General features: G+C 36.0%; 2 protein-coding genes across 3 annotated transcripts in view; one reads left to right on the forward strand and one right to left on the reverse strand.

Annotated features, from left to right (window-relative positions):
* LOC145985383 (uncharacterized) overlaps positions 1-886 on the reverse strand; it is a 48,463-nt gene extending 47,577 nt beyond the window's left edge. Inside the window, exon 1 of one of the 2 annotated variants that reach the window (XM_083119348.1) lies at positions 502-886. The gene's annotated coding sequence lies outside the window, so the exon portion shown is untranslated. The remainder of the gene's footprint in view (positions 1-501) is intronic. The other variant, XM_083119349.1, reaches the window with a different exon arrangement.
* LOC145985384 (NAD-dependent protein deacetylase sirtuin-3, mitochondrial-like) lies at positions 668-23,804 on the forward strand. The gene is made up of 7 exons (XM_083119350.1): positions 668-748; positions 9,134-9,258; positions 9,502-9,694; positions 11,052-11,287; positions 12,139-12,290; positions 16,004-16,120; positions 22,815-23,804. The coding sequence occupies exons 2-7, from the start codon at positions 9,189-9,191 to the stop codon at positions 23,025-23,027; spliced, it is 981 nt and encodes a 326-aa protein (XP_082975476.1). The 5' UTR covers positions 668-748; positions 9,134-9,188; the 3' UTR covers positions 23,028-23,804.
* The last annotated feature ends 1,859 nt before the right edge of the window (positions 23,805-25,663 follow it).

Consider the following 25,663-nt stretch of genomic DNA (forward strand, 5'->3'; position numbering starts at 1 on the left):
CGACACACAAGAAAATCCATGCTGTTGGTTTGCAACACTGTGCAGTAGAATTGCTGTCGCGTTCTTCTATTTACTAATTTTTACACGCGTCCGCGTCATTTTAACAACAGATTTGTGATTAGAAGGCCAAATTTGGTTAGTATACCAAATATTAACGTAATTAGACACATTCTCTATATTCTTCATTCATACCCAAACGTGTTTATAAAAGATCGATCCTGTTCAATACTGACTTTTCACGTAAAATACATTGCATGCGAAAAATGGAGGGAATTTTCTTTTATGTTCCGATTTTCAAATGCCACATGTTTAATCTATAAATGCAAACTTTGTCTGAAATTGAAATAATTGATTTAACCTTACACAAACAAGCTTTAGACAATTAATATGTATATTCGAAATGCAAATGTATTTGCAAATGTATGAAATGTATTCCGTATCTATGTACAAATAACAATTGAATGTCAACATTTATTTTTAAATCTACGACCAAATACATACCTTAATAAATCGTACACTATTTGCACTCTTACACACAAGGCGCTTCTAAAAAGAGGCGATGAAATTTTTTCCTGTAACACAATTATTACTACTTTAAAAATTGTGTGTGGTCGGATGGATAAGTCACAATCACAAAGTTCGATTCGAAAAATTTAGTCACAGTTTATCTCCATCCCCTTTCTCTTTGCAAACACTTTCACAAAGTGTTTTTTTTTCGCTTGTTAGTCAGGTACACTACAAAAAGCAGGTATGCAATCTATCTGACCATTATATCAGGTAACAAACAAATTTGTCTAGGTGTTATAGAAAATCTACACAATGTATGACAATGACAAATTTCTAAGTAAACTTTCATTCACGTAACTTCAGTCGCATGTCCTGATACATTCCTCGCTATATTCCATTATCTTTACTAACAAGGATTGCAAGCGTAAAGTGAAGTTTGCTATTAAAGATTTTTGTTTCTATTTTTATTATGCTCCTTTACGCGATTAATATACTGCTATTTATGATTTTAAAAAATAACCAATTATAAATGGTCAGCAGGCACAGACTACATCAATGTACTGTGGATGTAGCGAGAAACATAAACATGCAATCGAGCGCATCCGGTCAGAACGAGTGACGATATTTGTTAAATTCTCGATTGTCGTGAAATGAACTAGCTCAAGGCAATGTATTTCATGAAGCAAACACACAAATATATATATTTTTATTAATCAATATACGTCAATTTCTGTCCATTGACGTCGGGAAGGGGGGTTCCCCCCTCCTTGAAAATTAAGGTTAACAAAAAAGTTACAAATAATTTCATTTCAGTCAGTTAATTATTGCAAGGGCGTTGCAGAAACATGCTAACTTCAAACTGAAGCAATGTTTCTTTGGGGGGCAGAACTATTATGTGGAAAATATGCCCTGTTACCCACTAAGGGGCTAGCACAGCCCTGTTGATGTTGACACTAGAAAAAAAAATACTTGACAGACAGGAGTGGAATAATTTCTATGGGGGAGTCACAATTAAAATTGAGATACCCCAAAATACCACACAAAATGTAATGCAATGTCTAAACGGGCCTATCATAACCCTTGGTCCAATATTTCTTTTAAAAAAATGTCAAATACTGGAAAACAGTGGTGGCAACAAAACGAAGACATGACTCCCTTACAAACATATCCACCCTTTCAAAAATAGGTAACAGTTCGTTATATCGGAGAGACATTTTTACAGAAGAAACTACTTACGGAAATGAGTTTCTCCAAGCTTTCCAATGTTCGTGGACGTATTTTCTTTCATCGTGGAATCTATTTGACCAGCAAATCATATATTTTTGAAGAGAAATATCTCAATGACGCACAATTGACATGCTTTCTGTATGTGTACGTGAACTGCATGCTCCACACGTTCGATGACGTAACCCACTGTCAGTGTTTCAACCTCTTTTATTTTACTATGCTTGCCTACCAAACCTAACCTAACCTAACCTTATGGAAATGGTTCGTGGGGCTATCTGTCAGCTACCGTGCATAATGGTTCATGGAGCTATCTGTGAATGGTTCGTGGAGCTAATTGTGAATGGTTCATGGAGCTAACCATCAATGGTTCGTGGGGGTATCCGTCAGCTATCCATGCATAATGTATAATTTCCACCGGTGACGAACATGATAGTAGGTATTTTTCGGTGAAGAAGGTTGAAACACTGCATACCAACAACGTGAGTCAAGATGTGCCCGCCATATTGTGTGTTCCGGAAGCGAAGAAAGTAATAAAAAAATCACTCTGTATGTGAAAAATTGTGTTTGTTTTCGTGTAAAAACCATAATGGCACCTTGAACTATGTTCCGCAATACACAATTGGTAAGTACGAAAAATGCAAGAACACAAAATATCCGATTTAAATGTGTCTCCGATATAACGAACTGTTGCCCAAAAATCTAGTGCATGGCACTGAAAATTCTCATTTTGGCTAAAATAGTAATTTGTGTGTTTTTATTGTTTGCTGGATGCAGTCTCGGTGTCAGCAGAGGATACAAATGAACAAAATTAAAGTAGGCAAAACTAAACAAAATTCTATACCTACCATGAGTTTTTCAAATACCATGGCGAAACAGCCCATTGAGAGCCTGGGCCTACATACCGACTCTCAGCCTCACTGCTGGTGCCACTCACTCGGGGTGGTAGATCATCCAACCAGTTACAGGATGACCTGTGGTCAGACCGACACACCCCCAGTCATTCTTGTAGGTTTTCATGACCAGTTTACGCTACTCATTCATAGCTCCCCAATTTCCTTACGATGGTTGGTGGCCACAGACCAAAATCTCAAGAGAAGTTTTTATGCTTCTCCCAGGAGACTTGAACCTGCACACGTCCTGTAGTTGAAACCCAAAGTATGACGCCTTAGACTGCATGAATTTTTCAAATGATGGGTATATTTTGCCATCCTAGCTAGTATCATAACCAGTTTGTGACATCCTTTCTGCAGTGTTCTGTTAAGAATAAGCCATTTTTCACAGAACATCATGAACAGTTACATTCTAATTGTGGACAAATAAATCGTTTTAAACTTCATTGTAGCCTATGGAGGAGAATGGTTTCATGACACCATAAAATAAGGTGACCAGATTTTTAACAAAATGGGACATTTTTCATATTTTGCTGAAGGAAAAATGGAACGACAAAATGTACACATTTTAATATTAAAACGTTTTGTCATAAATACTTATATTTGAAAACTAATTAAATAAATAAATACTGTGTACATAACTTACATAATATGGTGATATGCACTGTACTCCAGCCAAGCAGTGTTTTAGAATTAGACGTCATTCTTTTATATTTTGCCAATTAATGGATCTTCTTCAGAACATCCTTCTTTTCAGATGACATTTTGTAAAAGTTGACAGAAAGTTCACCTTATTAATCAACATAGGTCTCAATGATGAAAAGATTCTCTCGGGCTATTGACCAGGTGAGTTGTGGAAAAGTTAGCTCTCGAAAGCTTGGAATCTTTTCCACAACTCACCTGGTCGATATCCCGAGAGAATCTTTTCAACATTCCTCGCCAGGAAAGCTTCAAGACTTACGTCATAGGTCTCAATATTTGTACTGGAAGAGTGTTCTTGTCACTTGTCCACATACCATTCATGTACAAAAGCACCCTTTCAGTGAGAGCATTACTTCCAGGTAAACAGAGAAGAAACTTCAATATTTTAAGAAAATTGTAATATAGCACATTGTTGACATTGAAATGAAATAATATCTATAGAGCGACGACCACAAGGAAAAGAACCTTCAGTCAAAAGTTTCCGTGCACCTTCCCCTCCATTGATTCAACTTGGGCCATAAAGAAGCATGCTTCACTCTGCCCCTCCCCTCCATGCAGGAATGCGATGCACAGGGGTCGCAGATCTGTGCAAGCTCTTTTGCCTATGATTCCACTATATCAACAATCACTAGGTAACGTTCTTTCCAGCTTCCATTTTCCCAATATTTATGGCATTATGTAGTAATTTTATGCTGGTAAGTTTTTGTCACAAAAGGGGACATTTTGGCATCCCTTTTTATGTTCCAAAAAAAAAAAAAAAAAAAAAGACGACTGTCCTGGCTAATACGGGCACTGGTTACCTTACCATAAAATCCCATGCAGGCATCAAGTGGTGTGTGACTGGTAACATGGCTGGAGTCATTCAACTAATGCTGAGAGTGATCACTATAAAGCCAGTTCAGCACTTGAAGCAAAATTATTAGATGGACCATGATGGTTGCTTGATCCTTGGGGAATGTAATATATTCTCCTAGCTGGAGTGATGACATACCCTCATTTCCCTTCTACTTTCAAACACACGACTTGCTTGAACACAAACACACACTTGCATCTCAGCGAGACCCTTGCCTCTTTATACAGGTGGTCACAGGCTTCTTTCTGTTTCCACCCAGAGAAGAACCATCATGTTCAATCTTCACACCAAATAGGTTGTAAGTTATAAAGAATGTTACCATACATTTACAAATTTCCCTTTTTGCTATTTAACTTTACATTTCAACTAGCTTTTTATTACAAAAGCACCTATTAAAAGAATTTCATTCAGTGCAATGTTCTGACCAATTACGAAATGTTAGCTGGCCTTGTGGCCAAGGGTGCTATGATAGGGTGACCAGATGTCCTGATTTTCAGAGCATGTCCTGCAGTCTACGATGCTACTCCAAAAATCCACATATGTCCTATTTTTAAACAATGTCCGGCGAAATGTCCTGCAAAACATCCAGATGAAACTGTTAGTTCCTTTTAAATTGATAGTATTGTAAGTTTGAAAAGAAATACTGTAAGATTAAAAAGATAAGGAAAATGAGGAACAAAAAAGAGAGAAATGAAAAGTGAAATATGCAAGAAGGTAAAGGGAAGACCTCCTTGGCATAGTGGTTGAAATGCTAGGATGCCAGGGGTCCTGGGGTCGAATCCCAGCCTGGGCATGGATGTTCTTTGTGAGTGTCCATTCATAAATTTAATCATATCATCACTTATATCCATTGTTACAATCAGCCAAAAGTGACAAAAAGGTGATGTTAAATAACAAAAATCAAGAAGGAAACAGATTTTAGAGAATTCTGTAATATTTCAGGACACATGTAAGCAGCTTGAGTTTTTCTTTGCCAGAAAGGGGGGGAGGGGGTGTACTTCACTGTGTGCTCTTTTATACTGATCGCAACTCCCAACTATCTGTCCCCCAATCGTTTTCGGGGGTGTGTGGCTCGATGGGTGTCAAGAAACTCAGTTGCGAAGTAAAAGCTGAAGGGATCACATCACTATCCTGAAGCAATGTTGCCAAGCATACTTCTGTTTTTGCCAGTTGTCTATTTGCGTGTTTGTAGTGTGTTTGTGTGTGAAACTCCCACGTGTAGGACCACGTGCGCACTTGTACCATCAACCCCCACAATATCGTTGCCCGAGAAGACTCTCTCACGCTTTATAGTACGTTTGGCAACATGTGGTGTACCCAATGCTCATTTGTTTCGTCCCACGAACAACGTTCGGTACCTTTTGACTCGAAAATGACTGATTTCAGTTGAAGGAAATTCAACTGATCACTGATTCACTGTTTCCCAGCCGCCAGTTGGAGTTGCGTTCAGTATAGTTATAGCTAGCTGCAATCCCCCCGGTACCCATCCATGGATGTCCTGCTTTTCATTTCAGAAAATCTGGCCACCCTTTGCTATGAAGCCAGAGGTAGAAGGGTTGAGCCAAGAGTAAATCATGGATATATTTTTGTGCTCGTATAATATTCATCTTCATTGTTGTGTTGCACTTTATCCAAGGGGTAGAAGGTGCAATGTAATATAACCAACAGAGAAGGAAAAAATATGTTAATTATTTGATTATACAGTAAAATATATACTAAACCAATGGGAGCTATTTCTATTTATATGAGGTAATATTGTTTTATATATATATATATATATATGTGTGTGTGTGTGTGTGTGTGTGTGTGTGTGTGTGTGTGTGTGTGTGTGTGTGTGTGTATATGTTACTGTGAACAGATTGATTGATTGATTGATTGATTTAGTTTATTTTACTTCGCGTTTTGTGCCTCTTGGCTAATTTGCGAAGATGGGGATGAGTGATGGAATGATGAAATTGATGAATGGACATTCACAAACAACCAAGCCCGACCGGGATTCGAACCCGGGACCCTTGGCGTCGCAGCGCGATGTGCTAACCACTCGGCCACAGGGTCGGGCTACTGTGAACAGAGAATACATCAGGAAGCTATAGTTAGGAGTGTGGAGGATGCTAGAAAAGAAAGATCATGATCCACTTTTAAACATCGAAGGTAGTGATATAATCTGAAGAAACAATTAAGTATGGAGTCATACAACTGAATTTTGAAATAATTTGGCAATAGATAGGGCAGTCCTTGAAATTTTCCACTTTTGCAATGCCCTACCAGATTTCCAGTGACATTAAGGTTCCTCGGATGTGATAACATTGAAATTTAGAGACCATTCACATTATTCAGGGGTGATGCTCACCCTTAATGACCAGAAGCATTTATTTATTACCTATAACAGAGCTCTGTCTCCAATTATAATTCATAAATACCAATTATAACAATACAATAGAACAGAAGAAGAAAGAAGGATGTACTGAAGAACATATAATTATTTTAGGGGTTTAATATGTTCTTAATGTACTTTGAAGATAAGAAACTGCTTGAAAGGCATAGTGCAATCCAGCCTGAGCCCCCCCCCCCCCGGCACAACCGTCAGCCCCCTTTGGCATAAGGTTGAAGTGAAGAGTGAAAATGTAGACAACAGATATTATTTTGCTCGCAAATTGGTGAAGGGTAAATTCACAGAACATGAACAGCAGCTATTACATTCGTTCATCTTGTTTATGAGCCGAAGTTTATTTAGAATATTCTGTAGACTTTATAAAGTTCTTTCATAGGAGAGGTACTTTACCTGTACCTTCACTGCCCCCTGTTGCAGCCTCCCTTTTAACCTTTTGAGTCCCAAGGCCATTTTCACATGTAACCCCCTTGGTCCCGAGCCGATTTTGAGCAAAATGCAGAGTTTCAATTAAATGAGTGTAGATCGGAGGCTAATTGCCCTAGAGAGATGAGTGATATACCGTTGTACCAGGAATGAACAAGCGATTCATACTATATGCAATTTATGCAAATTCGACGTATATGTGGTGGGGGGAGGAGGCTAACTCTCAAAATTCCAAAATTTCGGGGAAAAATGGGGTCCCTCCCCCACCTAAGAAAAAAGTACATGACAGTGTCAATATACACATGGAAATGATAGCTGACATGTAAGGAACACAAAAATATTTGCATTATTATCATATGACCACTGTAACGTGAGTTGTACCCCCAAAAGGAATGATCGGCACGCAACTGATTCAAGCTTCAAAATGCAGAGGTACCTTGAAATGACTTTAGCTCATAAACTAAATGCCCTAGAGATATGAAAGATATACCGTTGTATGCAGAATGAATCACAGATGCAGACGGCATATAATTTATGCACATTCGGCCTACCTGTGTTGCAACTTGTGGAACACTTGTGCTCAAAAACAAAGGTTTTCTTCAGCGCACCTCGAAATTCCATTCTCACCCTGCTTGCGCCCGCACGGAAAACTTTCATTTTGACATCGGATACTGATAAACAAGCTTCCTTCGAATGCAGTTACCAGGGGGGAGTGAAAAGCATTGCATTAGAACAACAAAGCCGGTCTTCCTTTGTCGGCAAAAATTTTCCCTTAAAAAGAGAAGTCCCTTTTCCTGCCTTTTCCCTTCCATTTTCATGAAGAAAAAAAAGTGCAAGAAACATTTCTGTTAAATACATGTGTTAGGAACAATATAAAAAAAAATTGAAATTCTAGCCAAAAATAGAAAAGTTATAACGTAAAAACTACAACCTTGACACAGCGTCTCGATCGAGATGCTTGGGACCCAAAAGGTTAATCAGAAATGTGTGACTTTGACGTCATAATCCACATTCTACCTCAAAGGTCAACAGCTGCCAAGTTTTGTGAACGAAGGGGAGTTTTATTGCTTCTGCCGGGGGTGAAATGTATGGTAGGCACCATGATTGAATATTGTGTATCTTTTCTTGTATGATATAAATTTCTGTATCATCGAAAGCAGTAATGAGTGTGTAGTAAGGGATGATGTTAGTAGCAGTCAATTAACACTTCAAGAGATGTTTCAGAAGTTATAGAATTGTATGATATTTCAAAATTTTATATAACTTAATGACCCCCCCCCCCAAACACACACACAATTTTCCTTCATTTAATACTGTTAAACTTTTGAAAAATGGACTTGGATTACAAAGTCCCCCCCACGATAACCCACGAGCCTCCCCCCCTCCGATACCAATTCTAGCTATGGGCCTGGCGAAATCCAAGTCTCTGGCGTTTCTTTTGATTAACTGATTTGCTTTATTTTACTTCGCTTTTTGTGCCACTTTTGGCTAATTTGCGAAATGGATGAATGGACACTCACAAACATCCATGCCCAAATTGGCATTCGAAGCCCTGGCATCATAGCATGATGTACTAACCACTCCGCCGCAGGGCTGGCTCTCTGCCGTTTCTGACTATTTCATTGTACTTAATAGATAGTCTTACAATAGGCGAATTTTGGTGTACTATTGAGTCAGATTTGCCGTAATAAAAAGGCTACCTGAACTGTAACATCCTTCTTAGTATTAAAAGTTAATGCTTGGAGGAGACTTGGACTGTCGACTTGCCCATTAACTAACTTATATAAAAATAATTAATAGGACACTACTCTCCTTATGTATAAAGATATCATACTGAATACACTCGGTAGTAATTTGTGATTGATTGATCGATTTGCTTTATTTTACTTCATATTTTTGCCATCTTCGTGGCAAATCGCAAAGATGGGAATGAATGATGATATGATGAAATTGATGAAGGAACACTTACAAAGAACACCCATTTCCAGGCTGGGATTTGAACCCAGGACCCCTGGCATCGTAGCATGATGTGATAACCACTCCACCACAGAGGTTGGCAGTAGTTTGTGAAAAATGTTCTTTTTACATAATTTCAGTATTTTCTACATATTCATAATTTTGTTGTTATTTTTATTACAGATTTTCTGCATTGAAATGTGTGGCAAGATAAGAAGTGATTAATTTTCTGATAACAATGCGTTCACTTATGTTGAAATGGCAATGGTGGAATTCCATGCCAGTTACAAAGTGCACTGAAAAGCTGTGTGAGTATAGCTGTAAAGGTAGTTATACATTCAGCATGTACATAAATTAAACTTAATAATAATTTTAACTTCATGCTTTGATATAGATGTTATCCATGTTTTGCTTGGAATTAAAATTCAAAGTACAAATTAAAATACAAGCATACCACATCAAAACAAATTGAAATGGATGCATCAGTGAAGTATAAATGCTTGTAAGTCTCTATGTATTCATCTTTAAAATGAATTTTTATTCATTTTTAGCACATGTACTAAAGAAGAATCCTTATAGTTTTGTTTTTGGAAATGTGGGAGTCAGACATTCATCACAAGACTCGGCGAAGTCGTCACTTACTTCTCTTCAAGATATGGCTAACCACATTCAAGAAAAATGCCATAATGTGTTAGTGATGGCAGGAGCAGGTCTAAGCACACCTAGCGGGATTCCTGATTTTAGGTAACATGGTCTGTAACTATCAAAGTATAAACCATATCATACATTAATTAATACATTCCATATGTTGTTACATTTCCGTTCTATAATATGCACAATAAGTGGGTAAAGTGAAAGAAATTTTTGCAACTTCATCATGTTATTAACAATTTGATAGGTTTGAAGAATGAGTTAGTATGCAAAATTAGAGTCCTGGGTTGCAGATGGGTGTGGCGGTCAGCAATGCTTTTCTGGCTTATTTCATCAGCATTTAAAATTTTTAAACTTATTTTTTATATTTCTAGTGATATGTTTATTATTGCCCTCTACTTTATTATATTTTTGTTTCAAAATGTTTCTTTGTTTTGAAATAAAGTAATAAATTGTTGAAGAGATGAGCTGTCAGCACTAATAAACATTGCATGTTCAAATCTTTGAAAATTTGATTAGGGAAGAAAGCTGAAGACCTTCTTGGATAGTTTTTGTATCTCTTGCAACACCTTGGATGCCTTGTGGATGAAAAACTGTACCAGGTGTACACAAATGAATATTGGAGTTTTAAACTTTTCTGTGCTATACACATTACAAATATGAACCACATATGAAATGAAAGAGTAACTCACCAAGTTTCGATTCTATGTATGTGCAAAATTTGTTTCCTAACTCTGTCGCTTGGTGGAGCTATTCGTAAAGATGACGACTCCTGAGTGTAAGTCTTTTTGTGTGTTGGAACTCGTGAGGTCTAAACCTGGGGTTCCTCTCATACTAACAGGATTACCCTGGCTGTATCTCAAAGGCCAGTAGGGTAAAACTAACCTATCTCGTGACAAGAGACTGAATATTTTGTTCAGAATAAAACTCACATTTGTCCCCTCAAGCCCCAGTGCACATAAACAGGATTCTGATGCAGGGAGGTAACTGCAAACCCACAGTTACATCTGGCTGAACACAGACTCTTATGGAGCAATGCATACAAGCAGGGAAATATCACTCTATTAGACCCTGTACAAAGCCAGATGCAACTGAGGGCTCTCAGCAAACTCGCTGCATTAAAATCCTTTACATGTGCACCAGGGACTAATTTTTTTATAGTACGTATATGTAAGGAAATAGTGATAATGTAAAGATGATATTATATTCATTCTTTTCTACTGTACATCCTGTATTTACAAGGATTGAACCAAACCAGTGATGGTACAGAGGATATCTTTCCACTTTGTAAAGTTTTAATTTCAATTCTTCCTCTACCTAGGTATATTCACACCATGGAGTAAATTAGTGTGGGACTACAATGTCCTTTACTTGCTTCAGTAAATGAATTTATCTTTTCATAAAAATATATTTTTGGATTTGTTAACTTCCTTTTTCTCATTTCACACAGATCACCAGGCACTGGTTTGTACTATAATCTTCAGCGGTTTAAACTGCCTTATCCTGAAGCTATATTTGAAATTGATTACTTTACGATGGACCAAAGGCCCTTTATGACATTGGCTCAAGAATTATATCCTGGGGAGAAGTATCGCCCAAATTTAGCACATTATTTCATTCGGATGCTTCATGAAAAAGGAAAACTGCTAAGGATTTACACTCAAAACATTGATGGCTTGGAGAGATGTAAGCCTTTCTTTAAAGAAGCAAATTGATATTAACAATTGGTAGTTTGTATTTCACAGAAAGATTTGTTAAATTGTTTTGTTCACATATTTTGACCGTTAAATTAATACAAAAAAGTGACTGATTCAATGCAATGCATTTCATGAAAACAAATATACATATTGTAAGAGTTTGAAAATCAAATTATATTTATGCCCCAGAGAGACAATAAATTATTATTCAAAAACTTGTTTACATATTAAATCTAAGGTGTTCGGGAAAAGGCATATAAGTCACAAACTGTAATTTTCTGTTGCTTTCATGTAAGTTGCACACTGAATCAATTAAAAAAAATTATAATCATATTTGTATATTGAGTATGTGTATAGATTCAAAACAGTGAAGATCCAATATTTATATCATGTCTGTATTGATCGATGTTAAAAGAATAAACACAAGAAATAGCCAGCTGAAAAATTGCATTATTTTGACTCAAGTGCTTTTTCCCGAACAGCCAAGGAATATAATGTTCAAAATGTACTGATCTTTTATATTTTAAACTAGTGTTTCTTTTATTTTCTTTGTTAGTTAACTCTATTCTACTTTTTGCTTTCATAGTCTTAATTTAATGCATAACGTTTGTTAGTCACACACAAAATTATAGTTCTGTATGACAAAAGAAAAATAAGAATATTATAGAAATGTGAAATGTATGTAGCAGCAAATTACAACAAAAATAGATTCGTAGCCAACAAGCATGCATTGATTGGTCTTGTCAGTGATTTAAATTTAACATTTAATTTTAATACAATTAACCTAATGTTTTGATTGCTGTATACAATTAATGCACTCTTTTTTACATTTGCTTCCAGTAAGTGGCATACCAGATGAGAAGTTAGTGGAAGCCCATGGAACATTTTCAGCATCTTCATGCATACAATGTTCAACGAAATATGATCCAGAGGAAACAAAGAAAACAATTCTCTCAGGTCTACCTATGAGATGTACACACAAAAAATGCAGGGTAATTTTGTCGACAACTTCATTTTCGTGTGCAAATTACATCATTTCTTAGCTTTTCAGTAATTTGCAATTAGATTTAGCATAATAGTTTTTCTTGTATGTACACATTGCTTGCATTATAGAATTATTTTCCTGTAGTTTATGGTTATTACAAGCATAAGAAAACAGTTTTTCTTTGTGACGTTTCAGGAGAACGCACGCTCCTTTCATCAGACATTTATTTTCATTTTGACTAAAGATACAGTTATAACAATGGTTAGTAATTTTTTAAACAAAAATAATCCATTATAACAGTTGGGCTGAAAAGTTCGTAGGCTGACTCATAGATGGCGTTACTAGAATTAAATCCATGTGATTTTTACTTAGTACTAACCTTCAAAAGATACGTGTATAAATTTCACAGCTGCCGGATAATTAGTTCGTGAGATATAGCATTGTGAGTGAAGCAGCTTTTGTTATTGTGAAAAAATGGATAAAAAAAGAATTTCGTGTGTTAATAAAGCATTGCTTTTTGGCGAAAAAAAATACTGTTGAAGCCAAGGCTTGGCTTGATAAACATTATTCGGACTCTGCACCAGGAAAATCAACCGTTGAGAAGTGGTTTGCTAAATTTAAACGAGGCGAAATGAGCATCGAAGACGATGCACGCAGTGGACGCCCCAAAGAGGCTGTTACCGACGAAAACATAAAAAAAGTCCACAAAATAATTTTAAATGATCGTAAAGTGAAGTTGATCGAGATAGCCGAGACTTTAAAAATATCAACGGAACGTATTGGACATATTGTGCATGAATATTTGAACATGCGAAAGCTGTGTGCAAAATGGGTGCCGCGCGTGCTCACAATCGACAATGCACCGAGTCACAAATCAATGAAAACGATGGCAAAATTATATGAATTAGACTACGAATTGCTTCCCCATCCACCATATTCTCCAGATCTGGCCCCCAGTGACTTTTTCCTGTTTGCAGACCTTAAAAGAATGCTCGCTGGAAAGAAATTTAGCACTGATGAAGAGGTAATCGCCGAAACTGAGGCCTATTTTGTGGCTAAAGAGAAATCGTACTATAAAAATGGCATCGAAAAATTGTATGACCGCTATAATCGTTGTATCGCCCTCGAAGGCAACTATATTGAATAATAAAATCGAATTTTGTCAAAAAAATATTTTTTACTATGTTAGCCTACGAACTTTTCAGCCCAACTGTTATAATGGATGTTGTCAATGTTACATTGTTGTAATATAGCAACTTAACTGTGAAAAAAGCAGTCTCTTTTATTTTTATTTGAGATTATTTTTTTAAAATTATGAATCCCAAATATCATCAGGTAATTCAAATTCATCATTGTTTTCACAAAGTCTCTTGATGTTTTCTGTTACATTAAATTTTAAAGATGGTGGCTTACTCCATTTGTGAAAAAGAAAACTCCATACTGGATCTATGTTACCATTTTCATTATTTAATTTATTCCAGTGTTCTTCTGCAATGAACGAAGCTTCCCAGACAATCAACTCTGTGTTTCCCGTTAATCTTTTTAAAACCCTTCTCTTTTTAATCAAATGCTTCTCTTCGATGATATGAGTTGACAAACCTGTTCTTGGGTTTAGATTTATAATGTCCAAATCGTGTTCGTGCCATCTTATTGCCATTTTTCTTGCTGTTTGTCCCACATAATCCTTTGAACATGAACAACTTATATTATATATTCCTGTGGTTTCCACATCTGGTAGAGAGTTTCTCATTTTGAATTCATTAAATGTACATTCCAAACTTCTTGGTGATTTAAAAACAATTTTGAAATTAAAACTTCTAAATTTTTTTGCAATTTTATGTGAGAATCCCTTGTGGAATGGAATGCACACAAATTTCTTTTCAACAGATTTTTCATCTTTGTCTGTATTTCTCTTTTCCTTTAGTTTTCTTGCGACTTGTTTTATTTTTTTATGAAAGGAGCGTGTGTTCTCCTGAAACGTCACAAAGAAAAACTGTTTTCTTATGCTTGTAATAACCGTAAACTACAGAAAAATAATAGATTTAGCATGTAATGACATAGAAAAGGAAACATACTTAGGGGATGTTACCCTGCAAATTGTTTCTTACCAATGTGAGAATCTGAAAACAAAATCTTTAGAACTTCAGATTAAATTGTTGAACCTGATCTTAATGCCTATATTTGTGAAATACTTCAAGTAAGAATTTACGTATAAAGTTAATTGAATTTATTATTTCGTGCAGCACACACACACACATACACACACACACACACATATATATGTGTGTGTCAATTATGAAATTTTAAAATATACAATATATTATATGGACTGTCCTTCATTCAAAATTCGATTGCAAATTGAAGATTTTAATTTTCTACTAATGCTATAAACGGTGATTTGAGCGACTAGGGGGAGGAGCAAAAATTAAAGATAATAGTTTCTGATATAAAATTCACATCTAAATGCTATTACATTTTTATTTATCAATTTATATACTTTGCGGTAGGTGACAAAAGGTGATGAGAAATGGAGAAGAATTGACAAGCCGAACTAATTTCTGTGTACTTAGAGATGAGGCTCTTTTTGTTATTGTTGGTTCTTTTTGTGTGTTTTCAATATGTTCCAGTAAAGTTTATTCAACTTCAAAAATAATTGTTTATCTTTGTTGTTAGAACAAAAACTCTCCCCCCCGGGAAAAGTTTGGTGGGGAGGAAATTTTAGGACAAGATCGTTGGTGGAGGGAATACCCCCTGTTCCTTCAGGATTTTGCACCCTGCAGTCATGGACACTTCTGGGTCAATGCCATTATATATTTCATTGGAATTGTTATAATCCGTAAATTTCTGTGACTTCACAAGTCTCCAAAACATCAGGGTGGCACAAGTCTCCAAGGCATCAGGGTAAAAACCTAATTATATGTTCTTGGATTTTTAAATTTTGACGCATTATACATTTCTCATTCACTACAGAACAAAATATTTCAGTATTCTTTCTTATATTTTAAATATTCCCAAAATTTATGTTCTTTAGCTTCATTCCTATGAAAAAATCATAATCAAGTTACCATTGTAGAAGAAAAGTAGGCCTGACAAGGGCTCGAACCTGGCTCACCTAATTTTTCGCTATCGTGGTTGTACCTGTGTGAAATTGCCTCTTGTCAGTGGTACCACAACAGGATCTGATACCTTTGAAACATTGATGATGTTGACGATGGGACAGTGGGAAAAACTAGTTGTCTGAATTTTTTGCTGAAATACAAACACTTCCTCTGTTGAAAAACTCACATGACAAGACCATCTACATAGCTTAAATTAAAAAAACAACAACTCTAATTCCAATATATGAAGCAAAAGTATACAATTGATCATTACTTTTTTCACTGTACGATCACATGATTTTGCTGAGTGCTCAGTTCTTACAGATGCCTTTCTAGTTTCTTATTTTGTGTTGCTTTTCTGCCACTTTTGGCTAATTGAGATGATGGAGTTTAATAATTTCATTAAGGAATGTTAATATGGCCACACTAGGAACTTTTAGTGGCAAGATTGCAGTACAGTCAACCTAGAGAAAATTGCAGCAAATTGACTGATTATAATCACTTGATCATCCTCAATGTATAAACTTACTTGTTTTTTACATATAGATGATAATATGACTTTGAACAATAAATTAACATGTGAAACAAATTATAAACCTTTTATTTCAATTTTTAATTTTAGGGACTAGTAAAACCAGACATAGTGTTTTTTGGAGAAGAACTGCCACCTAAATTCTGGCTCTTTGAAAGGGATGTTCAGTATGCTGACTTTCTGCTTGTAATTGGAACATCTTTAGAGGTAATAATAATGTATTTTCTTAAAAAATTACATAGTAGGTTTGTACAAAGATGTAATTTTTACAGATACTTATGGGTCAATCCATATGAAGTCATACAACATGGTTGCTTGACCATTTTTAAAAAGTTTATTTTTTGTTGACAGTTCAGAACCACTGTTATTTTATTTTTACTATCACCGATTTGAAGATGGCGGGCATAATAAATAAATTTTAAAGTCAAAATTGTGTATTTTAATCACTCAAAATGACATTTTTGGGCATTTTTTTTAGGGGGAAGGCAGTTTGTTTGACACTTGAATTTTTTTGTGCAAGTACCTGTGTACCAATATGTGTGCCAAAATTATTTGAAGCTTCAGACTTTAATAATTTTTTTCTACAGGATCATAAACATGTACTTTTTGTTAAAAAAAATCCAAGTTCAGGGTTAAATATCTCTGGTGGGCAGTTGTTTAAAAATCTGAAATTTGTACACAATACAGTACTCCATGATAAGTAACTTCAGTAAAAATTTCGAGTTTGGGATTCAATTGGTTTGAGAGATACAAAACTCGTGAAAAATTCAATATTTTGCATTAAATATGGTATGCCTAATTTCATTTCTTAGTAACATTTTGTGTTAAAATTTTGCAAACTGTAATTTGGAATGTCAATGAACAACATTACAATCCTGAAATGGATCTACAATAAAGTATATATACTGTGACGATGCGATTACATATTATATAAAAACCCGCACCGTCACAGTTCACAGAAGGAACTTTCGTTTGAGAAAATAAAAAACAAAGTTCTCATGTCCGCCGCCAGAGGGTACCCCCTCTGTCTGCTGTACATAGACGTGCTGCCTCCTGGCGACACTATCTAGTACCTTCCCAAAAATTACGTAGAAATTGCTGGTCCTCCAACGCGATCACTTCGTGCTTAGATGGGAACCTGAAAGGGCATTCTACCACCAGGCAGCTGCAGTCGCACCTTTTTATCAGACCGACCTTCTCGTACCGTGCCATAGAACTTGTTGTTTCATGACGAGCAACAAGAGCATGCATTTGAAGACCTAAGATTCCGGACTGTGAATTCGACTAACCATATCACTGAGGACTGGTTGTGTAATACACATTTAAGGTATGTAGAATCGAAAAAGTTCTGGTAAAATTGCGACGTAAAAAGACCTATAGTGAAGTGAACATGAAATCTTGAACTTTGTGCAGCTCGACGTACCCATCTTACTTTCGGATTTTTATTTTTTTTTTAATTACGAAGCATGAATTCATTCATTCCCTTTTTGAAAAAAAAAACAACCAAGACACGAAAGGTGAAATTTTTGAATGTTCTTTAAGTGGAAGCAACATCCTAGTTTTCGACCGTTGTCAGCATGCTCTCATTAAATTTGCAGAAATGGCTACCCTATAGTCAAGCCATCGTCCACGTGTACGATTTTTCCAGATTTTGACCAATCACTATAGAATTGTGAACGTGCCACTAAAAAAGGAACTGGCTAAAGATAACTTCCATTTTGGCCACAGTGTTGATTATTCGTCTTTTGGATTATTGAAGAGGGATTGCGAAAATATTTAACAAAAAAAGGCATCGTACGTAAATTCTTATGCGTCAAATTTCCCCCTCCCCCTTCTTGCAATTTTGCCTTCCGTCAAGTTTTTCCTCAAAAGCAGTAGCATCAAATCGTCGGCTTTTGTGATCGTAACGTTACAAACATATATATATATAAATAGCACAGTACAGATGAATAAATCCTCAAAATACAAATAATTGTTGGGTAGGTTAAAAATGTGTAACTAAATCTTTGTACCTGAATATTAGAGTAATATATATATATATACATGTGTCAAGCTCGCTGGCCGAGTTGTTTGTAACTGACGTAAGCCCTTATGTGTGAATGGCACAAGATACACACACAAAAAAAGGGGTGGAATGCATAAATTGTGATTCAATTAATGTCTGCTATTTAATACGAGAATAATATTGTTGAGGGATATGTTGAATAAATATATACATATTTGTGTACATATAATTGTTGAGTGACAAGTTTAAAGTAATAAAGGTCACAATTGTTAAGATTTTTGCTTGTACCTTCTTTGCGTTTCCAAAACACAAACCACTAATATAAAATTAGTAACCATCCCTACGTTATGTTGTCGCGCAACGTGCACGCCGCGTAATCTGAAGTGTATTTGAAAAATATGGTGTATTCGTGTTTTGTTTTTTTGTGTAATTGAAATTGTTTGTTTCCAGGCGTCGACACATATTCTGCTCTTTTTGACTTTTGGGGGTTGCTTTTGATATGTGTAATACCTTTGGCAGGAGAGAAATATTATGTAATTGTATCTTTTGTTGATAAAATTGGTATCCAACGGACGTACTGAATGCGTGATCCGTTCGACCCATTATAACAGGGCTTTGCTCGCTGTTACGCGTGTGTGGATCAAGCAATCGCTGGATGCACAGGCGGTAAAAGCGTTGCAAAAATCTATTTTGGGGTGTTTTGCCTAGGTTAAATAAACAAGGTTATTGACAATTACCATCGCCGGCATTGCTTCCAACATATCGATTCCTCGTGGGCATCAATAACCTCAAACCAAAAGGACACGTCACAATACGAGGGCGTGCTGAAAAGTAAAGCTTCCTATGTTTTTATTTTCTTTGTTACCTTGTAAACACATTTTGGATTTTGAGCAACCATACATCGCACTTATAAGACTTTCCCTCTTCTCCACTGAAGGTTTCAAACTTCTGTCGCCAGGGGATGCTGAACTATTGTGAGGAAAATGGCAGCATGTAACCATGCAATGTTGGTGAAGCTAGCTCTCTCTCTCCCTCCCTCCCAAAATGGCCAAGATCTAGAATGTGTGTGGCTCTACCCCACATCCCCTACATGACATGGTGCCATATGCACAGGGAACTTTACCTTCGCATGTAATATTCTTTTTCGTATAAAGCTATCTTGCATAAAATGGAAACAAGCGTGTTTCAGACATAATTGACTGAAGATAGTATTTTTATTAGTCTTAATTTCCAAAGAAATACTTTGTTCGCCACTTGGCACGGTTACCAACAAAGTTAATAAATTTGAAGTTCTACACTCACATTAGGTGCAAAATCATGACCCTTTATTAGTTTAAGGTCTCCTTTGGTGAGATTGTTTTATACAGCCAAGACCACTTTTTGTTCATCTTTTAATTCAGTAGCCTTCATGTGTTAACATTCCGGCAAGTTTTCTACACTTTTCAGATTAAAGATCAGATGGCATGTCTCTTTATGCTTACTAATATCATTCAAAAAATTGAAAACTCATTATGATGTTTAAGCTGCTCAAATCTTTCTCTTTGTTAGAGCTAAAATAATCGTCTAGGACCTGGTAAGAAAAATCGACTTTTTTACCGTTTTTGTGGATCTTCTACAGTTTCATCATACTGAAACTACTGCTTCTTTCGATTTCGGCCCTGTACAGTGTATCCTATCTTTGGACCATCTATATCTAAATTCGATGTCAATTCCGTCTCATCAAACGGGACTCACAGGTCGCTGCCCCCTACGAGTGGAGGGAGGGAGGCCCTGCCAGGCTGTCAAGTGGCATCTAAGAAACTTGAAATTTTCATCACTCCTGCTTTTTTCAAAATGCTGATATGTTTGCAAGAAATCATAGATTAATGTTTTGAAGACATTTGCTCATTACATTATGTGGAATAACAAGTCATACCAGATAACTACTGAGCAAAGGAAAAGCCACATAACTGGTTTGCAATACACTGAGCCTCATGTGCGACCATTTGGACAGTTTTATTGTCGCCAATTATTTGAAGGAGTGCATCATAGACCTCCCACCACTTGATATCTCAACAGAGTTAAGGCATCGAATCTGCTTTCCCACCTTGTGGCACTCAGAGGTTTTAAAGTGAGACTACTGATATGTTCCTTCAAAATGGTAGGTTGGCATATATTAACTTCCAAGTTATATAATATAATATTATATTATAACTTTCAAGTTTTCAATAGGCTTATTTCTTTCTTCTCTTCAAATTTTTCCACCCTGAAAATTTGCCGCTCTGGGCAGTGAGTGGCCCTTCTCCTGGCCCTGTATTTGTGCACATTGTGTTCTTTGTTATGATTGCTTGCAACACACTTTCTGTTCTACTTGCAAACATTTTGATGTCAAAGAATCCATCCACATGCAGTAGCACCATCTTCAAATTAATATTGGGGGATAAGAATTTCAAATGTCATTTTCTTGAGCAACTGGAGGGTATTCAGAATACAAATATCAAAAGGTATATCCTGTACATTGCACAATTCCATGAAGGCACATAGAGTTGTTGAGGTAGAGCCTCAGACATTCTCGATCTCAGCCATCTTGGAGGTGTGTTCAGCAACATACTCCTGACATCTTTACCCTCAGGTTTCCATTGATTGAAAACTGGAAGTGTGGTAGATCTCTGTAAAGTGTTGGGTGACATTTTTATAAACCCTGTAACATATGCAGACTATGGAAAAGTATTGATTCTTTCTCATTCATACTACATAGAAGTTTCAGCATGTTTCCATACTTTCCAATACAAGAGTATTGTCTCATCCTACCGAATATCCTTTACACAACATTTCTTTCTGAGCAGTGCCAACATAGTAAACTAATGTGACTTAACAAACATTGGCCCAAGTCTATTATGCAGCTTTTCATTGTCATGGCATCTAGTTCTATCACCATACTCATATGGAATTTTTGATCAGAGGCCACTCTTTTCAAGTTGCCTCCCAGTTGTCCAAATAATAGTTCAGCACTGAAGATTTTGGATTCCAAAAGAGTGCTAGTTATTCAGCTATGTAGCGTGTATGTCCATGGCACGCTAATGTATAAAATGGTTGATAAGAGCCTTCCCAATGGTGAGTTTCAACGTTGTTGCTTTGTCAGGGTGGCCACTCTAGGACCATGATAAAATACAAGAATAATACCCAGTTTTCAAGGCGAACTTCCCAAAAATTCAAGGGTCCAGCAATTTTTCTCATTTCAACGTTATGTATTACCACCTCTCACCACCCACACACACACATACACAACAATATAAAGCATTTATGTTTTTCCAATGTATCGATAAATTCTAATTCAATTTAATTAAACTTACATTTAATTTAAGGTGTTGAGTTTATATTTGCCATTTCACATACTCAGACTCCAAATACACCACAAACACAAGTCACAAATGTTAGGGGATATACTAATCTACAAAAAATTGTCAATTGTGCAAGACCTTCAAACTCAAATTGAACTAATCATCTTCAATATATCTTAACTTGCAAAAATCTTCTGTCAGATAGATTGTTGTGCAAAGCACACTAACAAAGTAAATGGAATGAGAGAATTCTGTTTTATTTTTCACACAACTTTATTTTCTTTACCTTCATCGATAAAAATAAAAGCTAAACTGTGTATAATTTGCCTTGGAGCATTTGTAAATGTATGAATTCATTGGGATTAAGGAAAGTTGCAGCTTGTCACGTCTACGAAGAAAAGTTCATGTAGAATTCACCCATAATTCCTGGAGCTAATAATTCCCAGAATTCAAGGAATTCCCGGTGAGTATCCACCCTGTTTGTAATCACTGGATTGGATTGATTTGGTGTTTTAAGTCCACTTTATGCACAGTAAGGCTAATCGGGACTGGATCTACAGTTTAAAGTGGGATCCGAAGCACTATGTGCCTCCACCGGGAATCGAACCCAGGACCCCTTGATTACAAGGCGACGATGCTACCACTGCTTTATCGAGGAGGGTGTAATCAAAGGGTTCCAGGTTTGATGATACCTGGTGGAAGCACATAGTGGTTCATATCCCATAACTGTAGGTCCAGTCCCGATTACCCTTTCTATGGATGAAGTGGACTTAAAAAACAAAACTCAAACAAACAAAAGGGAAAAAGGTGGTAAACGAGTTGGCAGAAGTATGCAGTTGTACTGGTTAGCAGCACTAGTAGAAAGAGCCAATCAAATTAGATGACACAATCTTGGGAGATTATGTCATGGTTTGATTTTTGAGTAGACTATTTTACATTGCTCTTCTGCCACTTTTAGCTAATCGCAACGATGAGAATGAGTAATGATATGATGAAGGGATGCCCAGGCTGGGATTCAAACCTGGGCATGCTGTACTAACCACTCCAGCAGAGGTGTCAGTGATTATGTCATTGACATACGTGAGGATACAACAGATAGAAAAGCTTTTTTAAGAATAATGGGGCATTCCAGAATTACATGGGTGTCATTCACACATAAAATGTAAGGTTCTAGACATGCGATTGGATTAAAATATTCTTAACTGATTTCAGTACTTGGTGGTGTCGGCTAACAAAGGAAAAAAACTTGAGTATGATGACCTAGTCTGAATGCATGAAAACAATTAACGAAATATGTAACGTGTGTGACGGTTTAAAAATGTAGCTTATTTTGACTTCATTTGTCTGTGAAGCGTATAGGCTACAAATGCGCATAATTTTTGGTGAAATATGCAGATTATATGAATTCACAAACATTGAACCTTGATGCAATTAAAAACAATAATTTCTAGATTGATTCATTTTGTTATTTACATGGGGTAGGACCACTTTACGTGGAATGCTCCTAACATGTTTTGCAGTTGTTTCGTTTATTTACTGAGACCTCATACATTGAAATTTATTCATATCTTGACAGGTATATCCATTTGCTATGATTGCCAATGAAGTACAACATGATATACCACGACTGCTCATCAACAAACATCTTGTGGGAAGTATTGGTGAAAGAAAGAATGATGGATTTCTAAGTGGAGATTTAATTGAAAGTATAACAAGCTTTGCAAAAGAAATTGGTTGGCACAATGATCTCAAAAATTTGTTTGATAAATGTGAAAGTGCTAAAAAATAGGTATTCACTAAAATATCCTGATGCCATTTGCCTGTTGTGAGAGACATATGTAGGGTGTCACCATACAACACCGGTAAACTTTCACAGCATCTGGAGGACATCAAGTCTATCAATTTTTCTTGGCAACATTTTGTTCATTGAGGCATTACTTGCAAGTTACGAGCCCTCGAAACATGGCAAATTCATCCTGTATTTATGCAGCTATGAGGTACAGATTCACTTGCCACTGCCAGTTGCATTTTCTGTTAAAAAAAATGATAAAATTTTTGTTTGGCAAAGACAAATTGTGAAACCAGGTAATGCAAGAGTCACCATCGTGTGAATACCTTTGGACAAAACTTATCAAGCCCTTCGTTAATGTAAAAATATGAAATAGGATAGGCTATATATGCATGGTTCCAGAAGAGGTTGAATCTTGTAACTTCACTCCCCTGATGATAATTCTTTCATAACATACTTTCACTGTTTTTTCCAACAAAAAATAAATATTAACATGTCGCATGTGGCTGCATAAATATTGGATAAAAATTTCCCATTTTCAAGAGGCTGCATATATATTCTGTTAATTATAATGCTGAGGAGATATTGACTTTCAAGGTCTTACATTGTATTCAGAGTTTTTATGTTCATACTTATCTTTGATGATTCTTTTAACATGTAAAAAAAAAAATGTTTTCCAATGGTTGTATATGTATAATTATAGTGCTACTTGTACAGTATAAAATAATTGTTATTTATAATAATAAAGAGCAACATTTTATGAAATTTGTTACTTTTTTTTTAGTTAATGATGTGTTCCTTATAAAGTTTACTTACTGAAAGAAGCTGCTTTTAAAGATTTAAAAGTGAAGTTAAGCTGTATTATGAGTATCTATGCAAAATTTCTGTGTGTAGCATGTTGTTCTATGCATTCATTATCTTTGGATCTTGATCAACATAATTTATGCCTTTTTAAAGCTGAGCCTGAATCCCAGAAATAGTAGGTTTTTCTTTATATGAAAACAACATGGCACTGTACTGTAATATGCACAAATCATATGCCATATTTTATTAAATATTCAAAGATAAGGAATTCTACAGGGGGATCAGTTTAAATACCAGATTTTTGCAGATTTTGACTGTAGCAGTAGGTCGAGTGATCTCGAATCTACCTTTAGAGAACGTAGCTCAGATGGCTGGGATAAGAGGTGTAAAAGGATACATTTATTATTTTGGTAGAGCCTTAATACTAAGTGGGAGAACCTGTAGGTGTAGACATAATTAGGTACACAAGTAATAGTTAACAATATTTATTATAAAGAGTAGTTGTTGATATATGAAGATTTTCTTAACCTAAGAGTAACTGCTTGGAAAGAATGGTGGATTAGTGATACTTAGTCAGTTGTAAGTGTAGATCCTTGTCCATCTTCTAAGTGCCTGAAGACAGCCTGGACTTGGCCACGTGGATAGTCATCCTGGGTCGGAGACTGGACAGCACCTCTGACTGCACTTTGGCTCTGTTGGTCGACTTCCACATCTCTAGTTCTGAGATTGGGGTTTATGTCCCAACTGAAATTTCAATTGGATTGAATTGGTTTCAATTGGAATGAATCTGATTCTATCGGATGCCTAATACAGCTATCGGAATGTATTGGTTTCAATCGGATTCTCAACTGAAACTAATTGGGAAATCAAGACAATTTCCAATTGGTGAATTGTATCCAATTGTAAGTTTGTATATTTGTAGAATCAATATGTTATAAATTCATTTATTGACTCAAAGCATAGGTAGTTTAATTCTTGACACCACATTTCCTGTAATTTAGAAGTTCTTTGGAAAAACAAAACACTTGATCTGAATTTCTTCTGAATTCTAATGCATACTACTGAAGTCAGATTTATCTTAATAAATACCTAAGAACTATTTCTTAAGAACCAACTCAACCTTGAAGCAGCTATAAACTCCCATTAGTTCTTGTTTTCTTTCAATATAGAATTTCCAAGGCTAATCTTGTGTGTATGTAATGCGATTGGAAAAATGAGCAATCTTTTGATCAACTAAGTTGATCTCGACATTGTTTTGTTTGTTCATCACATTTTCAAATGTTGTGGGTCGGATTCTTTGTTTAACCTAATTTTTTGCTGTTTTTGCATGTATAAAGGAAGAACAACATGTCAATTTATGACTGAAGCAGCATGTTTTTTTGATTTTCTATAAGTGTGTTAAACACAATGAAGCTACAGAGTTTAAAATGCTCCACAACAGGTTAAGCTTGCAACAACTTTTCACATATATAGACCCAAATGTGTACGCAGAATATAGTTCCGCTGCAATACTGCCAATTTTCTCACTGTCTGTGACGTGAACAGCTTGACGATTGAGGCAAGACTGGCTCAGCAGAGTCCGAACACCGTTCTCGTGTGGATTAATACATAAAACCTGCTGCAGGGCTTAACTACTTGTCTGTAGATTAAGTATTCTACCATCAATTTTTTTTACAATCCCTACTTACTACCATGGTTCGATATGCCCAGAAAAGGAAAAGAAACTGTCAACTTATGATTGATTCCCCACCATACTGAATGTAGGAAACACACACACTATGGACGAGTAATCCATGAAAAATAACATCAGTATAGTGTGATAACGTAACACA

Source organism: Lepisma saccharinum, chromosome 3 (genome assembly GCF_977018435.1).
Source record: "Lepisma saccharinum chromosome 3, izLepSacc3.1, whole genome shotgun sequence".
NCBI lineage: Eukaryota > Metazoa > Arthropoda > Insecta > Zygentoma > Lepismatidae > Lepisma > Lepisma saccharinum.